The following is a 24,072-nucleotide window of genomic DNA, read 5'->3' as shown; positions in this document are numbered from 1 at the left end:
CAAGTGCTCCTCTTGTGCCTTAGAGTTGACTGAAGTTCTGAAAGAAATAAGCCTCAGAGTAGTCTCAAACACAGATACATGTTTTAGTGGAGTTAAAAAAGATCTTCAACTTCAGGACTCAACAACATACCCTTTATCAAGGGATAAAGAAGTTTTGGAGGGTGGGAGGCAGGCAGGTAGCAAATTGCATGTGTGAGAAAAGATAGTTTAAGATAGTTAACATACTATCTGTTTTATAATCTTCAAATCCCTTTTTTCTCTGGCTATTGTAGGTCCATCAGATGGTTTTGAAATTGCTTTACTACCCTTGTACTCAATTTTGATCTTTACAACTGCATTTCAGAAGTAATAATCTTCAGTCTTACTAGTATACGGACCAAAAGACAGAGCTGTATGTAGCATAGAAATATTAAAAAATCTGGTGAATTTCACTCTGCTTGTATTTAAGAAGATTGCAATGAGGACCCAAAACTTTAAGGCTGTTTATAGAAACAATTTATAAGTAGTACTACATGAATTTATTCAAGCAATTGTGGCTCATAGCTGAAAATAACTTGTAATAATAATGAATGCTAACTACTCAGTATTTTTAAACAGCAATTATTCAAAGCTGTAATTTACTTTCTGGCTGGCCTTTCTCTTATCAGTCCTTTAATACTGATATTTTTCAAGTTTTCACTGGCTGCAAAAGTCAATTTCAAGTGTAATTTCCTCACCAAACATAGTATCCCTGCTTTAGTCCTAGAAAGATGTGAAAAAATGAGCCCATCCCAACCAAATGTAGTATTGTTATGTGGAAAGATGAAAAAATGAATTAGTCTTTTAGAAGACAGAAGAATTAAATGATGTGACAGGTGCCTGGGCATTATTTTTCCTTCACTGCCAAATAAAAGAAAAGAAAGAGAAATCTTGTAACTGAAGACATAGGAACCCCTAGAACATCTGCCGCGAGATAAAAGAGAATGAATAGTTTCAGACTTTTCAGACTAGCAGTGCCAGAGTTCACAACTTTCTGACATTTTCAGTTTTCCACATGCAACCAATCACAGCTAAAAAATATATATTTAAGAAAAATAAAAAATTCCAACCATAGGGATGCAAAACTGTAGCAAGGGATAGCTTTGCCAGCATTCTGCAACTTTGAAGGACAGGTTTACCTGTCTGTGATCATTAGCAAAACTGGAGAGGGACTTTTTTTTTATTAGGATAGTCAAAAATTAAGGGAAGAGGAGATGTTCCTTCCCAATAGTTTGACTGCAACCAAAAATCTTCTCCATCAATCAGCATGACATTATTATTATCATTTCTACAAGCACAGGCAGTAGTGATTCTCATTCCAATGGAAAGCCCAAGCTTTTCCAGCATGTACAAATTAGGGATTGACTTTCTGATGAGCATCACTCAGGAAAAGCAACAGTCCAGTTCTTAACTGTATTTTATCAGGAAGGTTTCATGTCTTTACCTTATTAAGTGAAACCTGAGGAAAATCACAAAACCATAGAATATCCTTTAGTTGGAAGACATCCACAGGGATCATCAAAGCCCAACTCCTGGCCCTGCACAGGAAAACCCAAGAGTCACACCATGTGCCCAAATGTTTGAACACTTCTCGAACTCTGTCAGGCTTGATGCTGTGATCACTGCCCTGGGGAGCTTTTCCAGTACCTGACCATCTTCTCTCTGGGTGAAGAAACCTTCTTCTAGTATCAGACAGAGACAGCAGGATTACCAGTGTGACAGAAGTGAACACATTCTGTAAGCGGAATGCTAAGGGGGTGCAAAAGCTAATTTATAGTTTAGATGCTAACAGGATTAGGTTCCAAGATGAACGCTCAGGTGAAGGAAGGGTACTTGTTCACCCCAAAAAGTCACAAGATAGGAAAAAGAGGAACCAGGGCTACCACGGGGTAACACTATGTAACAGAGAAAACTTGTATAGGCAAGCAGAAACATTTTAAAGGCAACACTAAGGCACAGATTAATTCTGTCATTAGCACCAAATAATGTCCAATACTCACCTTCCCAAATGATCTGTGAAAAAATTATGCACAGTTTACTTTTTTCTGCTGACATTTTAGGCTATATGAACTTCTCCCCCCTAATCCCAGCCTCACCAAGATTAAGAAAACGAATTTGTACCCTTCTATAAAGAATTCCAACTAAAAATTAAGTATCATATAGAATGAATCTATTGCATCTGTTCCAACAAAAAAATTGATTATGCTTTCATAAAAATCCAATGAAGTAAACAATGCCTCCAGACAGCTGACTTATGACCAATTAAAAGCATTTTATAAAGCTTCAGGTGAGTTACCCTATGGCCTTACTTTGAGATTAAAAAAAAAGAAGCCACAAAAGTAAATGGGCAACAGCAGAGTAGCTTCAGTGAAATTAATTGCTTGATGTTTAAGACCTCATCAGCATTCAATTCTTAGTCATGATGGTTTCTACCTTTCATGAAAAGTTCATCAGAAATGAATGTTTGTCTCAGCTACTTCATTGGAGACATCAGTGCCTCATAAACCCACCATGGTGAGTCATTGGGCAGAAGAACTTAGGCATAGAGATGCATTTCCATTGTGCAGGCTGTAAGCATGGAACCATTTTAAGAGGGAAAGAACCATTTTGCTTTACCCTAACTGTTACATGGTGGGTTTGCACACTTGTTAGCAGTGTGAGGTTAATTTGGATAGTTGAAGTCCTCTGGAGACTGCCAACAATGCAACAATGAGTGGGATTTGAGATGAAGATGTTTGCAGGCCAAAAGACCCAAACCAGGATTTATGTTACTTTTGTGTTAAAATACACAAGATTTTAAACTTCAGTAAATACTTTGCTGACAAGATTGTAACCCACTTGACGGTAATCAACAACCTGACTTAAAGCTTTACAGCCTTCTAGACCATATGGTAAAAATTTACTTCACACTTTAAATTGCAACAGCAATATTAGGAAGGATATAATAATAATTTTTTAAAAACCCACATAAATATTTTTAGTATCTTGAAGGATTATGAATTAATTATACTTGCAGACAAATATTTGAAACACAAAAGATTTTTGTAGTGCATATGTAATGTGTTGCAAAATTTTTTCCTGTTTGACTGATTGCATATTTATATTTCTGTTCCACACAGATTTGTTTGTCATAATTCAATTCTGCAAGGATAACACCAATAATCTATCAAACATTTAATTTCAATGAAAAAAAGGATGGAGAATGGAAATGGAAATTTCCAGAGAAAGGATGGAAATTTGTCAAATTATTAAAAAGTAAATCTTAATGAAGAAACATCAAATGCTGATGAAAAGGAGTTTAGGAAATCTTTTGTTCAGATTGATTTCCAACAATTTTCAAGAGCTGCAAGACTATAATTTAGCAAGGAGATCCATTAACAAAAGGATTTCCAGCCTGCAGAGTTATGCGAGATACCAACAAGTTTATGTAGGCTGCTCATTTTTAAAAAAAAAACCAAAAGAAAAAAAGAAGGATCTAAGCAGCAGTTGCTTTTCCTCCTGATAGTTTCTGATTCCAAGAGGGAAAACAGTTTCAGTTTTACAGTTATTCTCTGCCAAACCAGCTGCAGTCCAGTGGATTATGTGGTTTTCTGGCATGATTGTTGTGAACACAGTGCATCTCAAAATCAGAAAAGAACAGCATACATACATATCTTCAGCAATGAGGTATGTTTCAAGCATGGACTCTATGATCTGACTTGCACATTTCTGTACTGTTCCCCTATGCTCTAAGCTGGAAAGCTGTATTTGCCTTCTGCACCTAAGCCTTCCTTCCACCATTAAATCAAAGAGTACCACAGACTTTTATTTAAAAGGATGGAGATGGCACAGATGTAATTCAAATAACTTGAGATTCCAGCATGTTACTCTTGATGCTTACCTTTATTTACCATTTACTGTAGATAGATCTTGATCAATTTCCTACTTGCCTAAAATTAGTAATAAAAAGATATTCTGAATTAACGTAAAGGCGCATAAACAGTCTCTTAATCAAAAGTCACCAAGCCTACCAATCTTCTGGGAAAAAAAAAAGAAACAGTGAAATGGGGTTTTTTCCTTTATTCTATGAAGACAAAAAAAAAATTTCAAAACTCTCCACCTGCTTAAGCTTCTACGTCTTCTTTTAGAAGAAGGTTCTAAAAAATAACCAATGTGTTAATTTGTTGAGTAAACAGAAATTTAGTGACAATTTTATATAAAAACCTGGGGAAATTCAGTTCCTGGATCGTTCCTATCCTGCCTTCTAAGATGACAAGCTACAGTCAACCACCTCAGGTTTCACTGTCACAGCACATTTTCAGTGTTCCAAACAACAACACATACAAGAGCGTGAACACCAGCTGCAAGTGTTCCTGGAACAACAGGAAACAGCTTGAGCTGAAAGGAGCATGTGCCTTTTACCCTAGAAAGGCACTGATTTTAAAAGACACTGTTTTAAAATTAAGAAATAGACTACAGCACTTCAATAGGTAGTCCCAAATAGCTAGTATGAAACCCGTCATAAAGAGAATGATTTCTAGGGACCCAAGGTCATAAATCAACCTGTTAGGTTCATCTACAGGAGATAATCCTGTCAGGAATGGTAGCATCCCTAAGGGGTGATAACATTAGGATATGGCCCAAAGCAGGCAATGTAAGGTACAGCAGCAGATGCCAAGGGTATGGCTTCTGTCCTGGGAGCCCTCCACTTGATGTAGGAGAAGTGTGGGGGACAAATTCACTAGCTGGAGAGAGTCCAGAACCAGAACTGCATTGCGAAGTTTGAGTGAAAATAGTCATGGGATTAATCATATAGGATTTTTTAAATTGTAGCAAACCATGGGATTCATAGGCATCCTTCATGGTGCTATCCTCTGACCACTCCCATTACATCAAGCATTTTCAACAAACCATAAAGGCAGGTAGTACCAGTTTTTAGTTTGTTAACTGTAACTGAGCTTGCATGCTTATACCTCGTCTAATTCACTGTCTATTCATTTGTGTCTCAAAGTCAGTAACATTTCAAGTACCAGTATTTAAAATATGTACCTATTCAAAGCAATTACAAATCAAAATAGGAAAGAAACATAAAACTATGTTGTCTCTGAAACCAATACAATCTAAGACCAGTCTATGAATGCACATATAAAATGTGGTCATAAAGTCATTTTTCTGAATGTCTGGGAAGATGCTTAATGTTTTATAGTTATAGATTTTTCAGGAAATTAACATTTGTTTTGCCATGAAAAACGTCATTTTAAAAAGGATTGTGATAACAGGATCTAACAATGGCCTGCTTCATGCTATTTGCTTCACAGCATGAGCTTAGATTGCTTGTAAAAATCTTCTCTCAAAAAATCTCTTAAATTCAGTGTTGAATTCAGTGTTGATGTACCTTCACCCAAATCCAAGAGCTACAGAAAGACGAGCCAAGATGAATCTCTTTAAAAACAAAACTGAAGGAATTTCAGTTAAGTCCATACTGTCTTCTTTGTAAAAATATGTTTTTAATCATCCCTTATGACACTTAACTGTTTTTTTCACATGGTTAAAGAGTTTCTTCTTTTTACTCAGAAACAGTATTATAATTGGTTTTTTTTAACTTTACAGTTTATTCCAATTTCATTTCTAGTGATTTGAGACTCTTAGATGCCTTAAAAGACATCCAGCACCTCTCATATTCCTCTAAAACTATAAACCAAATTTTTATTTGAATAAAAATGGCAGGTAACTGGTTAATAATAATGAGTCTCTTATCTTTTTAAAGTACAAAATATTTAATTTGTGACATGCAACAGATGTTGTGATAAATGTAAACTTTTCTGTGACAATAAGCTATGAAATCAGCACTCAACAGTTCACCAATGCTGTAAATAATTAGTTTGGCTACATCTTTGGCTTTAAGATGGATTTTAGTTATCCTCCCTATGCAAAGCAACAAAGAATAATGTATCCAATTTCATGGAATATTTGAGAAACACATCACAATACATAAAGGGTTTATTTTATCCCTGCAATCCACTATCATCAACTTAAATTTCTAGACCAGGGAAGCCACCTGCTGACATTCACAGGCATTAATTGACAGTGTTTATCCTTACCAACTCTGTCTCAAAACCAAGCGTGAATTTTATAAATTTGTCTGTATGCACTGCCTTTGAACACACCAAAAGTCCTGGTTTTGGGGTAGTGGTGATGTGTTTTTAAATCCAAAAATCTTTTTTCTGAAGCCATTTAAGGGTCCTGAAAATCTTACTTATCTTTCCCCAATGTGCATGCAGCTGCCATTATAAACTGTTCTGTCTTCATGGCTTTTGTTTCTTGACAGTACAATTTTACATATATTTTATTAGACATCTCCCACGTTAACAGTACAATGAGCATGCCTACATACAGAGTATAGATGAAGCAAACTATTAGTACTTAATCTAAAATTGTGATATAAAAGTATCTGAACAAAGTGATTCTCAGTTTGGACTTCAGCTAAAACAAAATACAAGAAACTCAACCTGTATGAGGTTTTGAAGAAAACAAAAGCATACTACAGTAGCACAGCAGAGAACGCAGAACCTATAGCTTGATTTCTATTAAAGAAACTACAAATGAAAAATTGAAAGAATCACAGAAGTAAATAATGTTAACACTTAGACTAAAGATTTTTGTTTCCTAAAATATATTTTTCCTTGGCTTTTTTAACATTTACCATTACAGAGTGAACTCCAAAGGCCTGCTGACATGCATTCACTGTACTGAATGAGTTAGAATTATAGTGGTCATTGTAGTATACACTAGAGTGCAAGAGGTGTAAATAAAGTACACTAACTATCTGGGAACTAAATTAAGCAAGCATTTAAAATATTTTTAAAGAGGCATTTGATTTCAAACCCTTTTTTATATAAAAAAGCTGCAATTTACATAGCTGTCTCTTATTTTGGGAAGCAAAGTAATGAATTTAACAGATCACACTTACAACAGATTCCCAGCAATACAGTATGTCTGAAGACTCACATAGCCACATTGGTGGGAATGTTTGTACATTTAAGTAGCTAGGAAATGGCATTTATTTTACAGTTGTATTTTTAGCATAGAATTTCTCTTCAGACTTAAAGAAATGTTAGGAAATTCTTTATAATACTCCAATTCAATAAAATAATACTTTAAAAAATATTTGCACCGTTTCTCTCCCACTTTTTTCTTTAGGCAAAGGAAACTAACTTACAATTTCTAACTTAACTTTTACATTGCCAAAAGTCAGCAAAAAATTGCAACATTTAAGCCATAGCCACTGGAAAAAAGTATTAAATAAAAATGGTGTATAATGTTTGGTTGCTTTTATAAAGCTTCAAGAACATATTTTGATTGGTAGGAGAGAGGCCTTGCAATACAATTATTTACAAAAATTTACATAGTCTCATCTTGTTTAGAAAAATATTCTCTTAAAATTTAAATTTTCAGTGCAACAGTCTCATTGCCAGACACAACACCTGGTTAATCACACAGCAAGTTTTTTTGTTCTTTTTTTTTTTAACTTTTCAGTCAAATCCCCGTTCTTCCCCAAAATTGTCTCCATATGTATCTGCATAGCCAAGATGACAATGAAAACCTTTAAAATAAGTTTTTAAAAGCATTCATGACATGAATGAAACTATGCACTGCTATTTTATTGATATTTGACTGAAATAGTATTATCACCAAGCTGAAATGGATAGATAAAAGAAGCCATCTCAACACACTCAATAGGAGTTTTCTCTAGCACAAACTTTGCTTTGCTACTGTTAAACACCTCACAGAGCAAGCAGACACCACACAGAACCATTTAAAGATATCTCTGACTGCAAGGTGAGATCTGAAAAAGGGGAACAATAAAGAAGTATTTCATATTGCTTTCTGATTCTCTTCAGTACATAATCGTTATGTTGCGATCTTAAGACAAATGAGTCAGAATTAGCACTGACGCTAATTCTGCTCTTGTTGAGTAATTTCACTAGAGAAGGAACCAGTACCAACAAACCTGACAAATGTCCAAGCACACTTTCTGCAAATAGCCTTAGAAAGAGCCATTGACTGTGGTTTGTGCATTTACATATAGCAGCTTTGGTCAGTTTTCTGTGCCAGGAAATGAAACTATTCTGGAGAGATACTTCAGCCAAAAGAGTACACTACCTTAAATGCTTCTACGTGCATCTAGAGTGATTTATACATTCTAGTTATTAATTTTACAAATAATACATTTAGGAAAATAAAGGGAATAAATATTAAAAAAGTAAAAAGGAGTAAGGTGCAGAAAAGTCAAATAACCTTTTTAATCCAGAGATCTGGATTAAAAAGATTATTTGACTGGTCCATGGAATTAATATTTGATCTTCAGGATGTTTAAAACGTTGAACAGCTTAGTAATTGCACCTGCACAAAACCTTTACATAAAAAAGTTTGAAGATCTGTGATCAGTCTCTTTGAAACTCCACCAGTATCTACCAATGAAACAACTAACTTATTTCATATAGTTAACAACAGAAGACATCCTTTAGTGCTTTAGGACTTCCCATTCTCAAAAGAACTCAACACTCATTTCAATTGTGACTTGCTACTTACTGATTAAAAGAACTAATATTTATTTTCCTGATCAGTTCTGTATTTATTTAAAAGATTTTACAAAGGAAAAACACTAAAAAAAAGATTCAGTGCTGACTCAATCCCTTCTCCCTTTTTTACACCCAAACTGAGCTCAAAGAGTAAATTAAGAAATTTACTTTTACCAGAACTTAAAAGAAAATCTTGCATAAATCTTCATTCTGCAGAAACATCCACTGGTAGTAATCCAGTATAAAAATAAAAAAACACCCTGCTGCATTTAATAACTCCTCCAAAATGGACAGGCGTCTTTTCAGGTAACTTTAGTGGCTTTTCAGCTTTTTTCAGTTTGAACCGGTTTACCAATCTCCTTTATGATGTCAGCTTGGCATGAGCTCAGCCCCACAAGTCATCAGAGCTCAGTTTATGATTAAAGACCAAAGCCATTAGCATAATATTTCAAGAAAAGTGAGATTCAGGAAAGTTTTAAAATTGATACTGCAAAGAGAATTTATTTTAATTTTTGTACATACAAAGACACTCAATGATCCTCCACGAAAGAGCTTAACAAAGCAAATGTTAGTTAAACTGACCTTTTGGAGTCTTCCACCTTTTCTTAAGTCCACAGAGTCCTCATTCTTTTGTTCATTAAAAATTTTGCAAGAGCCATCAGTATCATGACACTTTGAAACTTCATCTTCACCACCTAGAAACCAGATTTAGAAACTTAAAATGAAAAATGCAATCTTATGAAATGAGACTGCAACCTATTATTTTATCATAGCACAGTGCTTTGCACCCTTTAGATACTTCTTAATAATTTGTACTAGTTCTTTTTTCACTGTATTTCAGTCAAGCATCTGATTTCATCTTTGGGTATCTGTCCTTATAAATAAACCAGATGTAAAACTCCCAATTTCCTATATTTTGAAAATGATATATTAACTACAAGCAGAGAATCTGATAAATTGCTATTTATTATAAAATGTGGAATTTCTCTCCATAGAGATATTTGGGTATGAAGCTTCAGTAGCTAGATTTTCTTTTCCTTATTGACATATCAATGCTTTTGGTACATACTTTGTTTATCTAAAATGACGTGAAGGTCTGAAACTTGTTTTCAAACACTTTGCACGCAAATCTAGCAAGCTGCTGGCAGGCAAGAATTCTGTGCACATAAAGGCATATCAGACCTATCAGATATGAAAAGGAACCATCCATAAGAATGCACTCAGTAAAAAAACCCAGTATTTTTCATTATGTATTTTATAAATTCTTCAACTCTGTCAGGATTACTTGCCTAAGAACTAAACAATAAACTTCTGAATCATTTGAGAAGTTAGCTTGCCTGCCTAAGATGAAAAATTTTGATCTATCTTTTAAACAATAAAGCTTTAGTTATTCTAAATTTAGGGAGAGCATTTTTCTCAAATGTCATTCAATAAAGTATAATTTAGAACATTTATTCATTTTTCATTTAAAAAAAATGGATGAGATCAGTCAAAGAAAGTTTAATTAGTGATTAAAGTGGCCTAAATTTAGCTCCTGCCAACTAAGCTTTTTGATTAGTTTTGGAAAATACTGAAGGGTACTATCCCTATTTAGTATACATATATAACTAAGAATAATTTGTTTTTCTCTGACAGCTACTTAAACTCTTAATCCTTGAGGTGACAAAACATCAGATCACAATTCATTATGATTACTCTCTTTAAAATTATAATCTTTAAAATAGTCAAAATCTATTGCAGTAATTTTTCCGTAATAAATGTAAACCTGGCTTTCAGGTACAATTGTTGATTTAAATTCAATATTTAGGTATACAGTGTCATGTAATAAAGAGATAACTAATAGCGATGATAATTTTACTTAGTATTGCACTGAGGCCAACCATTTTCAATCCGAGGAAGACTGATGGCAAGTAGAAGAGAATATCTTGCAACATTATAAAGAAAAAAAATATCTCTTTTTGCATAAAACCCAGAACTTTCAAACATTATTTCAAATCTTAAAAAAACACAAACTGTTTACATGACTGAATAGGATGTAAAGAGATCATGTACTCCACTGCTATACCCAAAGTAGTCTCTGTTAATTTCTATCAGGTTATTTCAGGGTTTTTTGGGTTTGTTTGAGTGGTACTTGGGTTGGGGGCTAACAGTGAAAAGTGGTGTAATATTCTTTTTACTACTCTTGGCCTGAATGCTCATGCTCCACAGCACTTGTCCCACTTGGGCTTAAAGTCTTAAAACCCGTACTCTTGGACTTCTTTCCAGTTCAGGTTCACTCCTGTGGGTTCTTCATATTTACAGGAAAGCAGGAAGAGAGGATAATGTCCCTTATCTCTGATTATCAGCTCATGGATCTTAGGCACTACATTAATAAGGCCTATTCTTTGCTATTCCATTCCTGTCTAGCAGCACTTCTCAAGCACTTTCCAGCTTTTCCATCCTATAGGTCTCAAGCTTCACTATTTTCTGGTTTTTCCCTGATTACTTCTTTTTAAAGCAGTCACTCAGGCATAAATAATGAGTTTTCATCTTTAGTAGCTTTTCCTAGAGGACTTGAAATTTGACAGAAATTTTTGAAGCAATTGCTTCCAGTGTTAGTTCTCCCTAAACCAAGTCCAAATATGCAGGTAACTCCTGCCACTGCGGTCCATTAGATCCCCTAAATTCTCTTCCAAAATACTGCTCAATGTTTGGCACCAAAATGAACAACTGAGCCCTCTGCATTATCACAAATTAGAAGCATTATCACAAATTAGAGCAAATTTGCTTTGCTGTTTAAGCTTCTACACAATCATGATAATTTTAACACCTATGAGAAGTTTTGAACCAGAATATTATCTTCAGAATTCCATTTCATATTTCCATTGAATTGAAAAGCAGTGGTTAGGCAAAATGAGCTAGTTCTGCTCAATCAAATAAACCATGTCTATCTAATAAAATCTTTTTCTATAGTACAGTTCTCTACTTTAAAAATATTGAGAATATTTTAAAATATTCTCTATTTAAAAATATAAAAATTTAAGTTCTCTAATTTAAAAATGATGAAGTGTTACTTAAGGTATGTTGTATCTACTATTTTGTACTTATCCACAGAGGCATTTACCCCAACATGAAGGATAATGTCAAGGAAGGAATTAAGTCCAAATTTGTCATCATTAGTAACCCTTCAGGTACACATGCACAGAATATTTAATACTTTGTGTTATTATATTATAGATATTACAAAAGCATGGGCAAACAAGTTTTTATTATACAGAACATAATTTCTTCAAGTTTTCTGAAAACCCTCAGAGAGAGCCTGTAAATGGTTTATAAAAATTGTATGTAGTTTGTTATGTGCTCTAGGACAAGTCCCATCAGGCTTTGACTATAACAAAAGTGCCATCAAGCAAATTTGACTACATCAAAATAACTCTCAAACCTGCTCCTCTACTCAGAAATACTTGTCCTCTTTTGTTTTAATAATTAGTTATAATTCAACTTTTTGTGATGATAAATAAAACAAGGAAGAAACAGTTTTCTTCTTCATGTCTCATTTGTTTTTTAAGAGGACATAACAGAATCTCAATAAAGGACATTATAAAATATTTTTAGTGAGCCTATTTTCTTCCAAAGCTGAAAAAACCCAAAACACGAAACCTAAGGAAGTTTCCACCTGTGTGCTTCTAAAGACAAATAGTATTTTAGCAGCATTAAGACCCATAACAGCTAGAACCTCAGGTAAAACTCAATAATCTAAATTAAATACAATGATTTCTTGCACCAAATAACAGAACGACATGCTAGATTTTTCAACTTAACACTGAACTACATTAACTACAGTACAAGGGGTCTTAGTTTAAGTCTTTTTGTCAATTAAGATAATATTTGCCTTCCACATTAGCATAAATATGTAAAATAAACTCAGATAAGTCTTAAGTTTATTTTTAAGACTGGAAGTAATGCTAGGTCTGAGTTCAAATTTCTAAATGATTTTAGCATGATAGAAGCTTAAGAGAGTATACTCCTGCATTCCTTGTGCATTACTATTTATTGTTGTAGCTTTCAGATGAAGAGTCACACGACCTGTAGATGAGGAAGATGAACATAAGTAGCAGTATTTATTTCAGCAGAACAACTGGGCAGCCTTGAATGTGCCCTACAAAGGAAACTCAAGCTTGCTACCACATAAGCATTAGGCCTTGCAAATTTGGTTTCAGATTAGCCTGCATATTCTGCTTTAAATTGAAATGTTCTAAGTAGTCTATGGAAATAAAGATTATCAAATCATCTAGTCATTAAAGATACTGGGTAAAAATGCCACTGACATAAAATCACAACAAAAAAATGGGCAAAAAAAATGTTTGATATTTAAAACAGATATAACATTTTATATGGCTGATTACTCGTAACCATATATATATGATGAATGAAGACAAATCATTAGTTTTTAAAAATATACTGGATTTACCAGCTTTCAAATAATGTACAATACACAGGAAAAAAAACCCATTTACAATTTATTTACTAATAGGGACAAGAAACAACTGACATTTAATTAAAAAAGGAAATGCTTAATCCATAATGAATAAAAATCAATTATTCCATCATAGACATCATGGGAGTAAGTGTAATACAAGATTTTAATTTTCTACCACAAAACTTGCATTATTAGGGAAAACACAATTTCTCTTACATTATTGATTCCTTCCATTTTTAAGTGAGCTCATTCAAGCTGTCAAACTTGAGGTCCTATTTGCCCACACTTTGTGTAAATCTATGGAAATAATATACTTTGGTGAAATTAGGGAAATCCATTTCATTAGGTCCAGCACGTCAGTAATAAGCTTGCTGCATGCCCTCCTTTCTGCCCCAAGATCTTGAACACCAACGTTTCATGGTCACTGCAGCAAGGCTGTCCTTGAGCTTCACATTCCTCACCAGCACCTCCTTCTTGGGGAGAACAAGATCCAACATAGAATCTCTACTTCATGGCTCATCTATCACTTGGAGCAGAAGGTTGTCCTTTATGGGTATACCTTTATATCTGTATAGCATATACCTGCATCCACTGTTTTTTAAACTGTGTAAGAAATTATGCACTCCAGATAGTAAAATACAGGTGTAAGGAACTCAAAATGGCAGCTCACAGTTCAGCAGCTTATTATTCACATGTATAGGCACAGTCATGGCTCAACGTCCCCACTGGATTTCGTAAGTCTGATAGCAAGTTTGTTGAGCCCTTTAAGTTAATAATTAGTTGTATATAATTAATTGATGCACTACTACAGAATTTTCTAGGGAAGATAAATTACTAAAATGCAATTATAGTTACAAATATTCAACCCCATGTAAAGCTTGACAAAGCTCAAAATATCAAAAACTGAAAATTATTCCAATGCAAGTTAGGAGCACCTTTCAGAGAAGTTCCTGAGATTCAATATTTTAGTATCACTTACACAAAAATACTTTATGCTAAACCAACTTGAAAATGCTTAAATATAAAAAAAATACAATTAAAATTATAATTAAAAATTAAGATCAGTTCCATATAAAAAAGTAATGGTTGAAAAAGATGCTTACATTGAAACTCTTGCAGGTCTGATTTCACCACATAAGTTACACATTGCTAACTGAAATATTTTTTTCCACCAGAGATTTCATGACCCTAACTGCAATTTTGGTAACAATTTTCACTTGTGAAATAAAAATAGTTTGAACAAGGGAACCTATGAAGAGATCATGGTTTCTTAAACAGATTTTGAACAGCAACAGAAAGTTAGGAGACTAAGAGAAACAAGGTTCAACATTACTTTTGTTGTGTGCAGTGAGCAGTTTCCTTATCTCCTATGACATTGTGTTTGTAAGGCATGGGAAAACAAACAGGTGTTCTTTTGGATTCTATGCATTCATTTATTTGACTCAGTAATTAAGTCAGCACCACAGTATGTTCTTCTTTTGGTGTGTTTCTGAAGTGATTTTCCTTTTGGAATGGCAGTTCATTTTGCAATTTAGTTGCATCAGTATATCTAATGCAGGATGATATCTTTTGATTCTCCAGCTCTATGTAGTAACTTACCAGCAGAGTGAGGACAGTCCGTTACACTGTTGTAGGGTTTTTCATGAGCATGCTGTGGCAGCAGCCTGTTCACATCATCAATATCTAGAGCTTCTCCAGTGTAATCTTTTTCACCACCTGACACACTTAATGGTATGCTTTCTGGATGTTTAGCCAGTTTGATTTTTTGCTTTACTGGAAAATAATTTATTGAAATAGACATCTTCCTACTCATCTTAGTAGTGTTATGTGGCTCACAGAAACTCACATCATGTAGGTCCATGCTTGTAAGAGAGTCATTGCAACAAACTTCAGGAGGATTGTGTGATTCCTTTGGTACTTGTATCTGTACTTCATTTTCATTTGAATTAGATGATGAAAAGAAGTCTTCATAAGAAGACTCTTCAGTGCAGTAAGACTTACTATATGTAGTAATTGCTTGCAAGAACCCCATAGAGCCTGATGCACCCAGTTCTGAGGTAGCCAGCTTCAAACTTGGTAAAGTTTGTAGTTTCTTCCTCTTCTTGTCTTCAAGAACAGAATCATTTCTGTCAACAGGGAAACTTTTATTCAGTGAAGTCTCATTAAAGTCTTCACTATTCACAGGCAAATTAGAAAAACTGTCAACCAAAGCAGGAACAGTATTTAACTGGACTATTTTTTTGGAAGGAGTAATATGACCAAAGCCCTCAAGAAGAGGGCTTTCATTTGCAGTTGAAGTAGTCTTGCTCTTGTTCTTCTGATTTTTCTTTGGAAACTTTAAATGTTTTTTCCCTAAAGACAATCTGTCATCCAAAGTGGGCTGTATAATCTGTTTCTCTGTTAAACTTCCGGCATGTCGTTTTGGTGTTAGTCTCTTCTCCTCATTGTCATGTGATGGAGAATTCCCTGATGTGCTCATGGACACGTGAATATCAGTCCAAGTATCCTCTGTTCTCTGCCTCTTTAACGTCTCAGTTTTCCAAAGATCACCACAACTTGAGTTCAAGCAGTCTTCCATTTGTTCTTCTGCAAAACAAAAAAATGTGGCAATATAAATGTATTGAACAAAACTGAGAGAGTATCAATTTCTTAGTGAAATATATATGGAATTCCTGAACTGGGAAAAAAAGAAAAAAGATTTAGCCACTTCTCTGGATATTATACGGCAAGTCAAGAAAAACTGAACAGAAAATGGATTACACAAAGCACATTCTATGCTGACAAGAACCTATGGTTCTAGCTATTGTATCCCCTAACCTGGTCATAAGCACCCAAAAGTCCCATTTTGCTTTCTTGAAATAAAGCAACAGAGCAACTCGTTATTCCTCTTGCATTTGCAGAGAAAGCAAGATTATATGGTGATAAAGTTAGGTTTAGTAACAGTGGAAACTCAATAACAATTTTTGCTACCACAGCATTAGTACCACTTTGAAGATTTTGCAGTTAAGATGGATTTAAATACAACACCATACTATCATGTCACATACATTAAATATGTATTAAAAATAATAAGAATGTGGATAAAGACTTATTTCTTGTAGCTTTTTTTATGAAATTAATTTGCGTTAGGTGTTACACAGAATCTTTTCATAACTCTTCATAATAAATGCCTCCAAAACAAGCTAATGTACGATTAATCAACATACATTTTTTAAAATCCTGTTGTTCTACAAGATCATTGCAATAAAACCTTCTGCTTAAGTAGCTGTTGAGTGCAACATCACAGAATACTCCTTCTGTAAGTTCTTGATGTTATTTGCTTACTAGATATAGATAATATTTTTAAACATATAGTGTAGCTAACTATATTAAGAAAAATAAAACATGTAGAGATAAATTTCACGTGGTATGATCAGTCTCTCATACTGACAGCTGACGAAGTCAGCTTCAATCCTCAAATTAACCTGGCTTCTTGAACTTTCTAAACCATTATTAACCAATCTCATATATCTCTTAGGCACAAACATAGGGGACACTGTAACAGAGCACTGGAGATGGAAGCTACACTGAATGTGGTCATGGGAATTGGTGATCTGCTCTTAATGTAAAATTACATTGTGCAGTTGCAAAGCTGAAGGGACATATGCAAGCAAAGCTCTCAAATCACAATGTTCTACCTCATCAGCACATAACTAATCTACCAAAGTGAAAGAGTTTGCTGGCAGAACTATGCTACTTCCAGTATTCAACTATTACTTCTCACTAATATTGCATGAAGACATAACAAGCTGTCACAGGCTGCAAGATACCCACTGTGTTCTTAGGTAAGCCAACATGACAGAACTCCTGTATCATGTCAATAAAATATAACACCTCAAAATAGCATGTGGTATAGCTTACTGTTGAGGGAGAACGGAGAGCAGGCAAACTGCTCTAGTGGCCCTTATTACAAATTCTAAAGACTCCCTTCTCCTCACTTTTCTACTGAGATCGAGGCCAGCATCTGACTTGAGCTCTTTGCCCCTGTGACTGAGATGACATGAGGTCTGAAGCACACACATCTTGCACACATAATCAATACTATTAAGATGTTCACTGATGTAGTCAACAGACTTCATAATCTCCTCTCTTATGCCCTGCTAATACACCAAAACACAGGAACAAACCTCTAATTCATGAGAATAGTTTTATGAGGTTCTTACCTTGCTAATAAATTATTTTAATCCATCTTAAACCATACAACATTTAAAAAGCTGATTTATTTTTACTTGTATTATTTCTTCAAACTTGACCACTTAATCTGAAAAACACATCAGGCTAACTTTCAAATTCACAGTTTTCAACTGAAAATTTGGAAGACATTGCAGTTCTTTGAGGTCTTACCCTCATTCAGATCTCTGTTGAGCTTCCCATATCACACTCTTTGGAGTGCACTTTGTGTTCTATATATGATCACTGTTAAGAGCAGAGAAGATTGATACCACGTAGGACACAAAGTTAGTAATAGGAAATGGTATGAGTAGAGAGGAGGAAGTGAGGCAAGCAATACAGCTGTAAGGCAGAGCTTTACCTAGTGGTATTCCTCATGCTCAATTTTTCTTGACTTCTTAGTACAATGTACTTTCTTTAGTAAGGAAAAACTAAGATAATTCAGCTTTAAGTATAAAAGATCGAGAAAACAGATACAGTTCCCATTTCAGTATACCATACTTTCCAAAGTAAGATATAAAGGCCATGTATTATTTTTAATTTCTGTAATATATTAAGTTGTGTTAGTTACCAGGTAGCAACTCATCTTCTGAATTAGTTAAGATACAAGTAGGAAGTGGGCAGTCTCCTGGTGAGCTACTTGGATGTGTTTGAGTCATCTGTGAACCTAGGAATACAAAAAAAGCTATTAGATATTTGTAAGCATTTTTTCTAGGTAACTCAGCAGAACATTTTTCTGAAACTAAAGAATAATGTAAAACTATTTAGAAATTATTACTGATATTTCTAAGGCCCATTGAGGCATTTTACTAAAGAATCTGTGAAGCCTTGCAATTGGCAATCACATCTTGATATAGCAGAAATGCTTTTAATGTTTGAAGATTTACCTTAAAATTTGGAGAGACAATATATACAAGCTTCACTGAAATAAATTGAGATTTAATTTTTCATCCATGTATTACTGTTTCTTTACTTTCACAACTGTTTTTGAAAATAGAAATTGACAGTCTAGCTGACATGCATATCTTAAAACTTCAAATACTACAGATGCTGCCCCACCAAAAGATAGTCCACATTCAACATTTTTAGAGCAACTGGCAAAACCTAATGAATTAGACCTCAATATTTACTCAGTAAGATAATGCAAACATTAAAAAATCTGAAAACTACAATCTAGATTTAATCCATTAGAATACCCATTTTAAAATCTACTAGATTTATTTAATTAGGTTATTAACTTTTTTTTTTTCAGGTTCTGTTCTTCAGTACCTGGACACATATCAGTTTTGGGGTCCTTTTTAAACTGTTGATGTGGGAGTAATAACATTACAATCTTTGTCATGCACAGCACCCACATTAAAATTTAACAGGAAATAAGATTTAGTGTCTCACTGTAAAGTTTAATCAAGAGTTGATAATATAATTTTACATGGCTAGAAAGTCTATGTTAAACATTGGTCCTTTGGACAGCCTAGTGATCAAAAAATTATTTTGCAACTACTGTGTTCCAGACATGCAAACAAGATATGAAAAAAATTCTAAAGGTGAGAGCACAGGTGCACAAAAAAGCCAGCAATAAAACCAGCAGCCATTTTTGCAACTTCATAAGTAAGTAAAATTCAACTTCTTACGAGTAGGAGAAAGATTCTCTCTTTTTTCCTTCATATCCTTTATTCTTCTTTCCATTTCATTGCATTGATCTTTTATCTTATTGACAGGGCTGTACCTAAGTGAACCATTGTCTTCAAACAATAAAACTGGTACATCTGTATCTGCACAAAGAAATTGTAGTTATATATTAATATTTGAATGTTGAAACAGCCTGAGAAGAAGTTTCTTTCTCTTTTTTAAATAAAAACTTGGCAAAAAAAAAAGTTTTCTTAGATAAAGATCATTACAGATGCCTTAACACAACAGAACTGCAAAGAACTCTGTAAAAATGACATCAACTTAATTTCTCATGGCAAGATGCAAAAAGCTCACAAAAACCCCAACCAACAAACACCAAAATCCCATCAAGTGCTTTAAAAAAACTTTGGATCTTAGTAAAAAAATATTCTTACCAGCATTAACTGCTGTCTTTTGTAGAGCTAACTCTTTTGCCATTTGGTACAGTCTTCTTTGAAGTTTTCTATTATTTTCTGGAGTTTTTTCAACATAGTCTTTTGGCTGCATACATTTGTGCTACAAGACAGACAAAACTCTTAACTATATGTATAAAACTGCCAAAACAATGACATCTCCTATTTTGCCTGCCACTTTGTCACAGTATTTATGCTGCTTATCACCTCCTTTAGAGTCACAGGCAATCACAGAAATTAGCATTTTGCAAAGTAAACTTTAATATTAAATAAGAAAGAACCTAACAGATCTTTTTTTTGCTTGTAGCAAAGTTAAAGATTTAAAGGTAGTTTTTAAAAATACAAGTGTATTTTTTGCAACTCTGTAAAACATAATCCACATAGTAGTGGTGTTTTTTTTATTAGTCATTGTTACATAATTTGAATTTAAATCTTAATATTTTTAATTACAAATACAAAAACTTGTTTTTAGTATACTTTCTTCAGATAAGATGACACAAGATCACAGCAATAGACTATCCAAACTCTTACTCAGATGGATAGGTAGAGTTTACAGAATGTTCTGGAAATAGTTCAAATGCTTGAGGTCAAAAAGTCAAGTTCAAACATTAAAGTTTTTTATTCTAGGCTCATTTTAAAAAAACCCATACTTTTTTGATTGGTAGTAGAAATCCTTCATTAGTATCTACTGCAGGAAATAGGGATTCATCAACACGGACTCCAGTTTCTCGACACCTGTACAGTAAAATAGAGAAGGTTTGGTGGGTTTTTATTCTCTTGTTTTTGTTTGAAGAATGAGAACCTTTATTGCAAGAAGAGTCGCCTGAGTCCTGCAATATTGAAACATCTTTCACCTTTCTAAGTGTGAAACTTTAAGGTAAGTACTGTAATGTTACTGCTTCCCTCCCCCCTCTATTACACGCCAAATATGTGATCCAAATTTTTGTGCCAATGATGCCCTCCAAATTGCTGTTCTGGAGGGGCAAGATTGCCACTCGTTATTTTCCACACCTTTCCGAGCTGCTGGGCTGTGCTCGCAGCAGCCGCTCGTGTGGCTCTGGTGACATCTAGTGACGGAACCGCCACACGGTGGCAGCCGGGACAGTTACGGTCTCATCCTCTCTCGGCTTGAAATTGACAAGAGAGACAAACCACTGCAAGATATTCGTCAAACTCACTGAATTTAGAGTTCTCAGGAGCATCAAAGAGAGAGAGTCACCAGCTGGACATCTGTGACTGTTATTAAATTCTGGATAATAATCAGCACAGATGCAGACTACATGAAAAGTTACATTAATTCAGAGATTTCATTGATTTGGAGAAGAAAAAGAGAAGAAAATTTTCGTATTAAATCTATGAATCTTTTACTTTGCAGACAAATCTGAATGTAAATGATTTATATAACTTCTTTGTGGGATGAAATATCCTGCTTAGGAAACATAGGTAGAGCTTCACAATTATGCATTTGATGTGGAAGTATTAAGTGTGCCTAATCTGGGCAGGTTGTAGCTATTCCATTTTATATGGGGTTTTGTTCCTGGGTTTTGATATTTTTTTAGGCTGCTCACTTAAGTATTTGTGCTGAAGAAGCAGTAAAAAACTTTTTTTCAGTGATCCCAAAGCTGTCAGTCATTTTGCATTACACTTTGAATTTTTTTACATGACAGCAAGTCCATGGCTTTGGTTCGCTGTTTTTAAAGTTAGACACATTTATCATTCTTAGAAAGGAAAAAAGAAAAAAAAAAAGCAAAAGCAAACAATCATTTCAATCATTTTAAAATTTAAAATAACTTTGCAGTTATAAATTTTTCTGATTTTTAATTTTCATCTTAAAGAGTTATCTTCTCAAATTTCTTCCTAAACTGTAGAACTGCATACAGTTTAGGCGCAAATAGATGCTCATGTTATAGAGCAGAAGCTTCCAATAAAAGTTTGACATAAATCATTGGAAAGAGCATTAGAAATCCAGTGAGAATGCAACAAGGCAATGATCACTAAATACTACACAAACCCTTCAAGTGTTTCAGGCTTCTATAGAGAAAATTAAGTATTACAGCACTTTTCAGCTCATTGGGCATATTCCTCAGAGGCTCAAGCACTGCTCAGGGGAAGGCAACACTGGGGTACAAGTCTAACAGGATGGAAATAGGGGTTTGCCAGCTGTTAAATGTGAGTATTTTCCACAAAGACGAAGAATCAGGAAATGCTGGACTAATTGTTTATTACTTGCTTCCTTGTCTGGTATTTTCAGAGCTCCACCATCAAAAAGTAGCATCCAGATTAAATACCATATACTGCAGCACCCTGCTGTATCCTCCAATATCAAGATTCCCAAGAGCATATAAGAACATAAAAACAAAGCCAAACATTCCCAGTTTACTTTGCTCCACAGATTTCTGTTGTCAGATGGTTAGATGAAATACTATACTTGGGTTTTGATGAAATGAAATGTTTAATTGCTTCAGCAATTTTTTATACTGTGTAAATCTTTGCTCACTGTGATTTTGCAACAAGGAGTTCTACAGCCTAACCCTGTGTTATTAAAACCCATAATTTACTGTTTTCTCTGAATCTGTCTCCACATGTATTGATGTAATACTTTCCAACTTTTCTACTGAAAAGGAAAAGAGACATTCATTTCCCATTCAGCCTCTCTACACAAAGCTTTGTGTTCACAGTAGTCTCCCATCTCCAATCCTTTTCCAGACTGAAGCATTCTTGTCTGTTCAATCACATCTTGTAAGAAAACTATTTTATAACTTCAGTCAAGCTCATTGTTATCCCCTGGCAACATTCCAAATATAACCATGATAAAATGCTGTCATTCCACTATAAGAATTTTTATGTTCTATTTAATTTGATTTTTGACTAGTGCTGAGGTAACAATGCTATGAAAATATCTACGGCGAGTACCAAAATGCAATGATCATCTTTCTGATATGCTTAAGAGGACTGTTTTAAACAGCCTTCTTGACACCAGCAAGAATTTTATTCCCTTCAGTCTTAGTTTCTTAATAGAACTTCTTCCATTTTAACTAGACTCCTTTTTAAATTAAAGCACTGTCATAGAATTTCTTGGGTTTGGTGTTCCAGTATGAACACTTATACTGCAGACATACTTACGAAAAGGTTCTCTGATATAGTCTGAACAGAAATCCACAAACCAATTAAGATCAAGCTATAACTAACATACCTGGTTTTGCACTGCACTCCCACAGGAGTCACCAACCCCCAGTCTGCACCAGAAAGTTGATACGTACTATTACCTTGATGAGATAACATGTCACAGCTTTTCTGACCATTTTGAGAATGTTCCACTTACTACTGAATGAAGCAGCTGGTTAATCAAGCCATCTTTTTTAGCAATACTAAAATTTCAAATCATAGGAACTCTGCATGATTTGTCTACACAAATTATCAGGTTTAAACTAAGTTTCCATTCACCCAGGACCATAATTTTATGGGTACACATTATTCAGTCCTTCCTATTTACATCGTTCCAAGATTCAATAAATTATCTTCTATCTTCTGCCTACCATTGTCTAAGACATGGATGTACTACACACGTAACGTATTCAGGCACTCTGGTTCTCTTATTACAAAAAAAAAAAAGTGTATGTATACTAGCCCAGACTCATTTTAATTTTGTACTGCCTGTGCCTAATTTGAATAATCCTATGAACAGTAGGAATATTCATTACTATCTCTTATACAAGTTTTAGTGCTCTTGACCTTTATTTTGCCCAAGGATATGATATTCTCATGAATTCTGCTTACAGTATACACCAATCTAAGCTGTATGTTCTTCTGTACCCTTTGGCATTTATTTTAAACTAAAGGGCAGAAGAAAAAGATTACAGAGAAGTTCAATCATAATTCACAGCTTGGGTCCTCCTCTGCAATAAAATACATCTATTTTAGATGACTCCCCCAGTTCCAACAAACTTCATCTTCTAAGTCATGTACCCAGACCTTGTTTTGGTCAGAAAATTATAACAGGAAAATTTAAAAGATACCAGGAAGATGCTAGCCTTCTATTTCCTACCAAACAACCAAAGTTTTCCCTCTAGATGCTTTCTCTTGTCTTCTTCCTTTGTTGCTGTTATCCCGCAAAAGTTAAAGTTTCTTGAGGTTTTTACACCTGGATTTCAAACCTCCATGATGTCCCCTAGAGTATCACATGCCCAGTTGTTTCTATGCCTCAGCTTTCTACAGTATTCATCCACTCAATGCCTTCCCAGCAGTGCAGAGGAGACTCTTGTGGTAGAACTGCTACCACAGAGAGCGTATTTCTGTATGACATATCCTAGACTCTCCCCTGTAAGGCACTGTCATTCTTTCATTGCTGGTGCTACTCACCTGGACTTTTATGAGATCCTTTTTACTACAGCACATCGAAATCATCAATAATTTATAGTTCATGTGACTAAGATTTCAAATTCTGTATTTACACACTTAGCCACCTGAAGAGCATATTTAATTTTACATAGTATTGAAATCATCATCACTGTCACACATTCAAATAGCACCAGGTCCCTGAAAGATATGTTCATATAAACAAAATTTTGCATCACCCTAATTTTCAGGAACTTAAGGTATTTCTTCCTTGGTGTTAAAGCTGGTTGGGTTGTGTGGCTATAACTTCTATATCTGACATACTTAAAAAAACAAAAAACCCAAGAGCAACACCAAAAAAGACACAAACAAACAAAAACCCCAAACCAAAAAACCCCTGCGTCTGCAG

The 24,072-nt window shown here is 34.4% G+C and overlaps 1 protein-coding gene across 13 annotated transcripts in view; it reads right to left on the bottom strand.

The window, feature by feature from the left end:
• The window catches only part of MCPH1 (microcephalin 1), a 122,322-nt gene that overhangs the window by 92,682 nt on the left and 5,568 nt on the right, over positions 1–24,072 (bottom strand). For 12 of the 13 annotated variants that reach the window (XM_064412135.1, XM_064412136.1, XM_064412137.1 and 9 more), the window contains exons 4-9: positions 19,979–20,063; positions 19,311–19,431; positions 18,879–19,019; positions 17,819–17,914; positions 14,638–15,624; positions 9,162–9,274 (exon numbers count right to left, since the gene is read on the bottom strand). In XM_064412135.1, coding sequence (XP_064268205.1) covers positions 9,162–9,274; positions 14,638–15,624; positions 17,819–17,914; positions 18,879–19,019; positions 19,311–19,431; positions 19,979–20,063 — 1,543 coding nt within the window. Of the gene's footprint in view, positions 1–9,161; positions 9,275–14,637; positions 15,625–17,818; positions 17,915–18,878; positions 19,020–19,310; positions 19,432–19,978; positions 20,064–20,339; positions 20,396–24,072 lie in introns of those variants that run through there. The other variant, XM_064412138.1, reaches the window with a different exon arrangement.

The sequence above is a fragment of the Passer domesticus genome, chromosome 3 (assembly GCF_036417665.1).
Source record: "Passer domesticus isolate bPasDom1 chromosome 3, bPasDom1.hap1, whole genome shotgun sequence".
Taxonomy (NCBI): domain Eukaryota; kingdom Metazoa; phylum Chordata; class Aves; order Passeriformes; family Passeridae; genus Passer; species Passer domesticus.
This window is presented reverse-complemented; position numbering and strand designations above follow the sequence as displayed.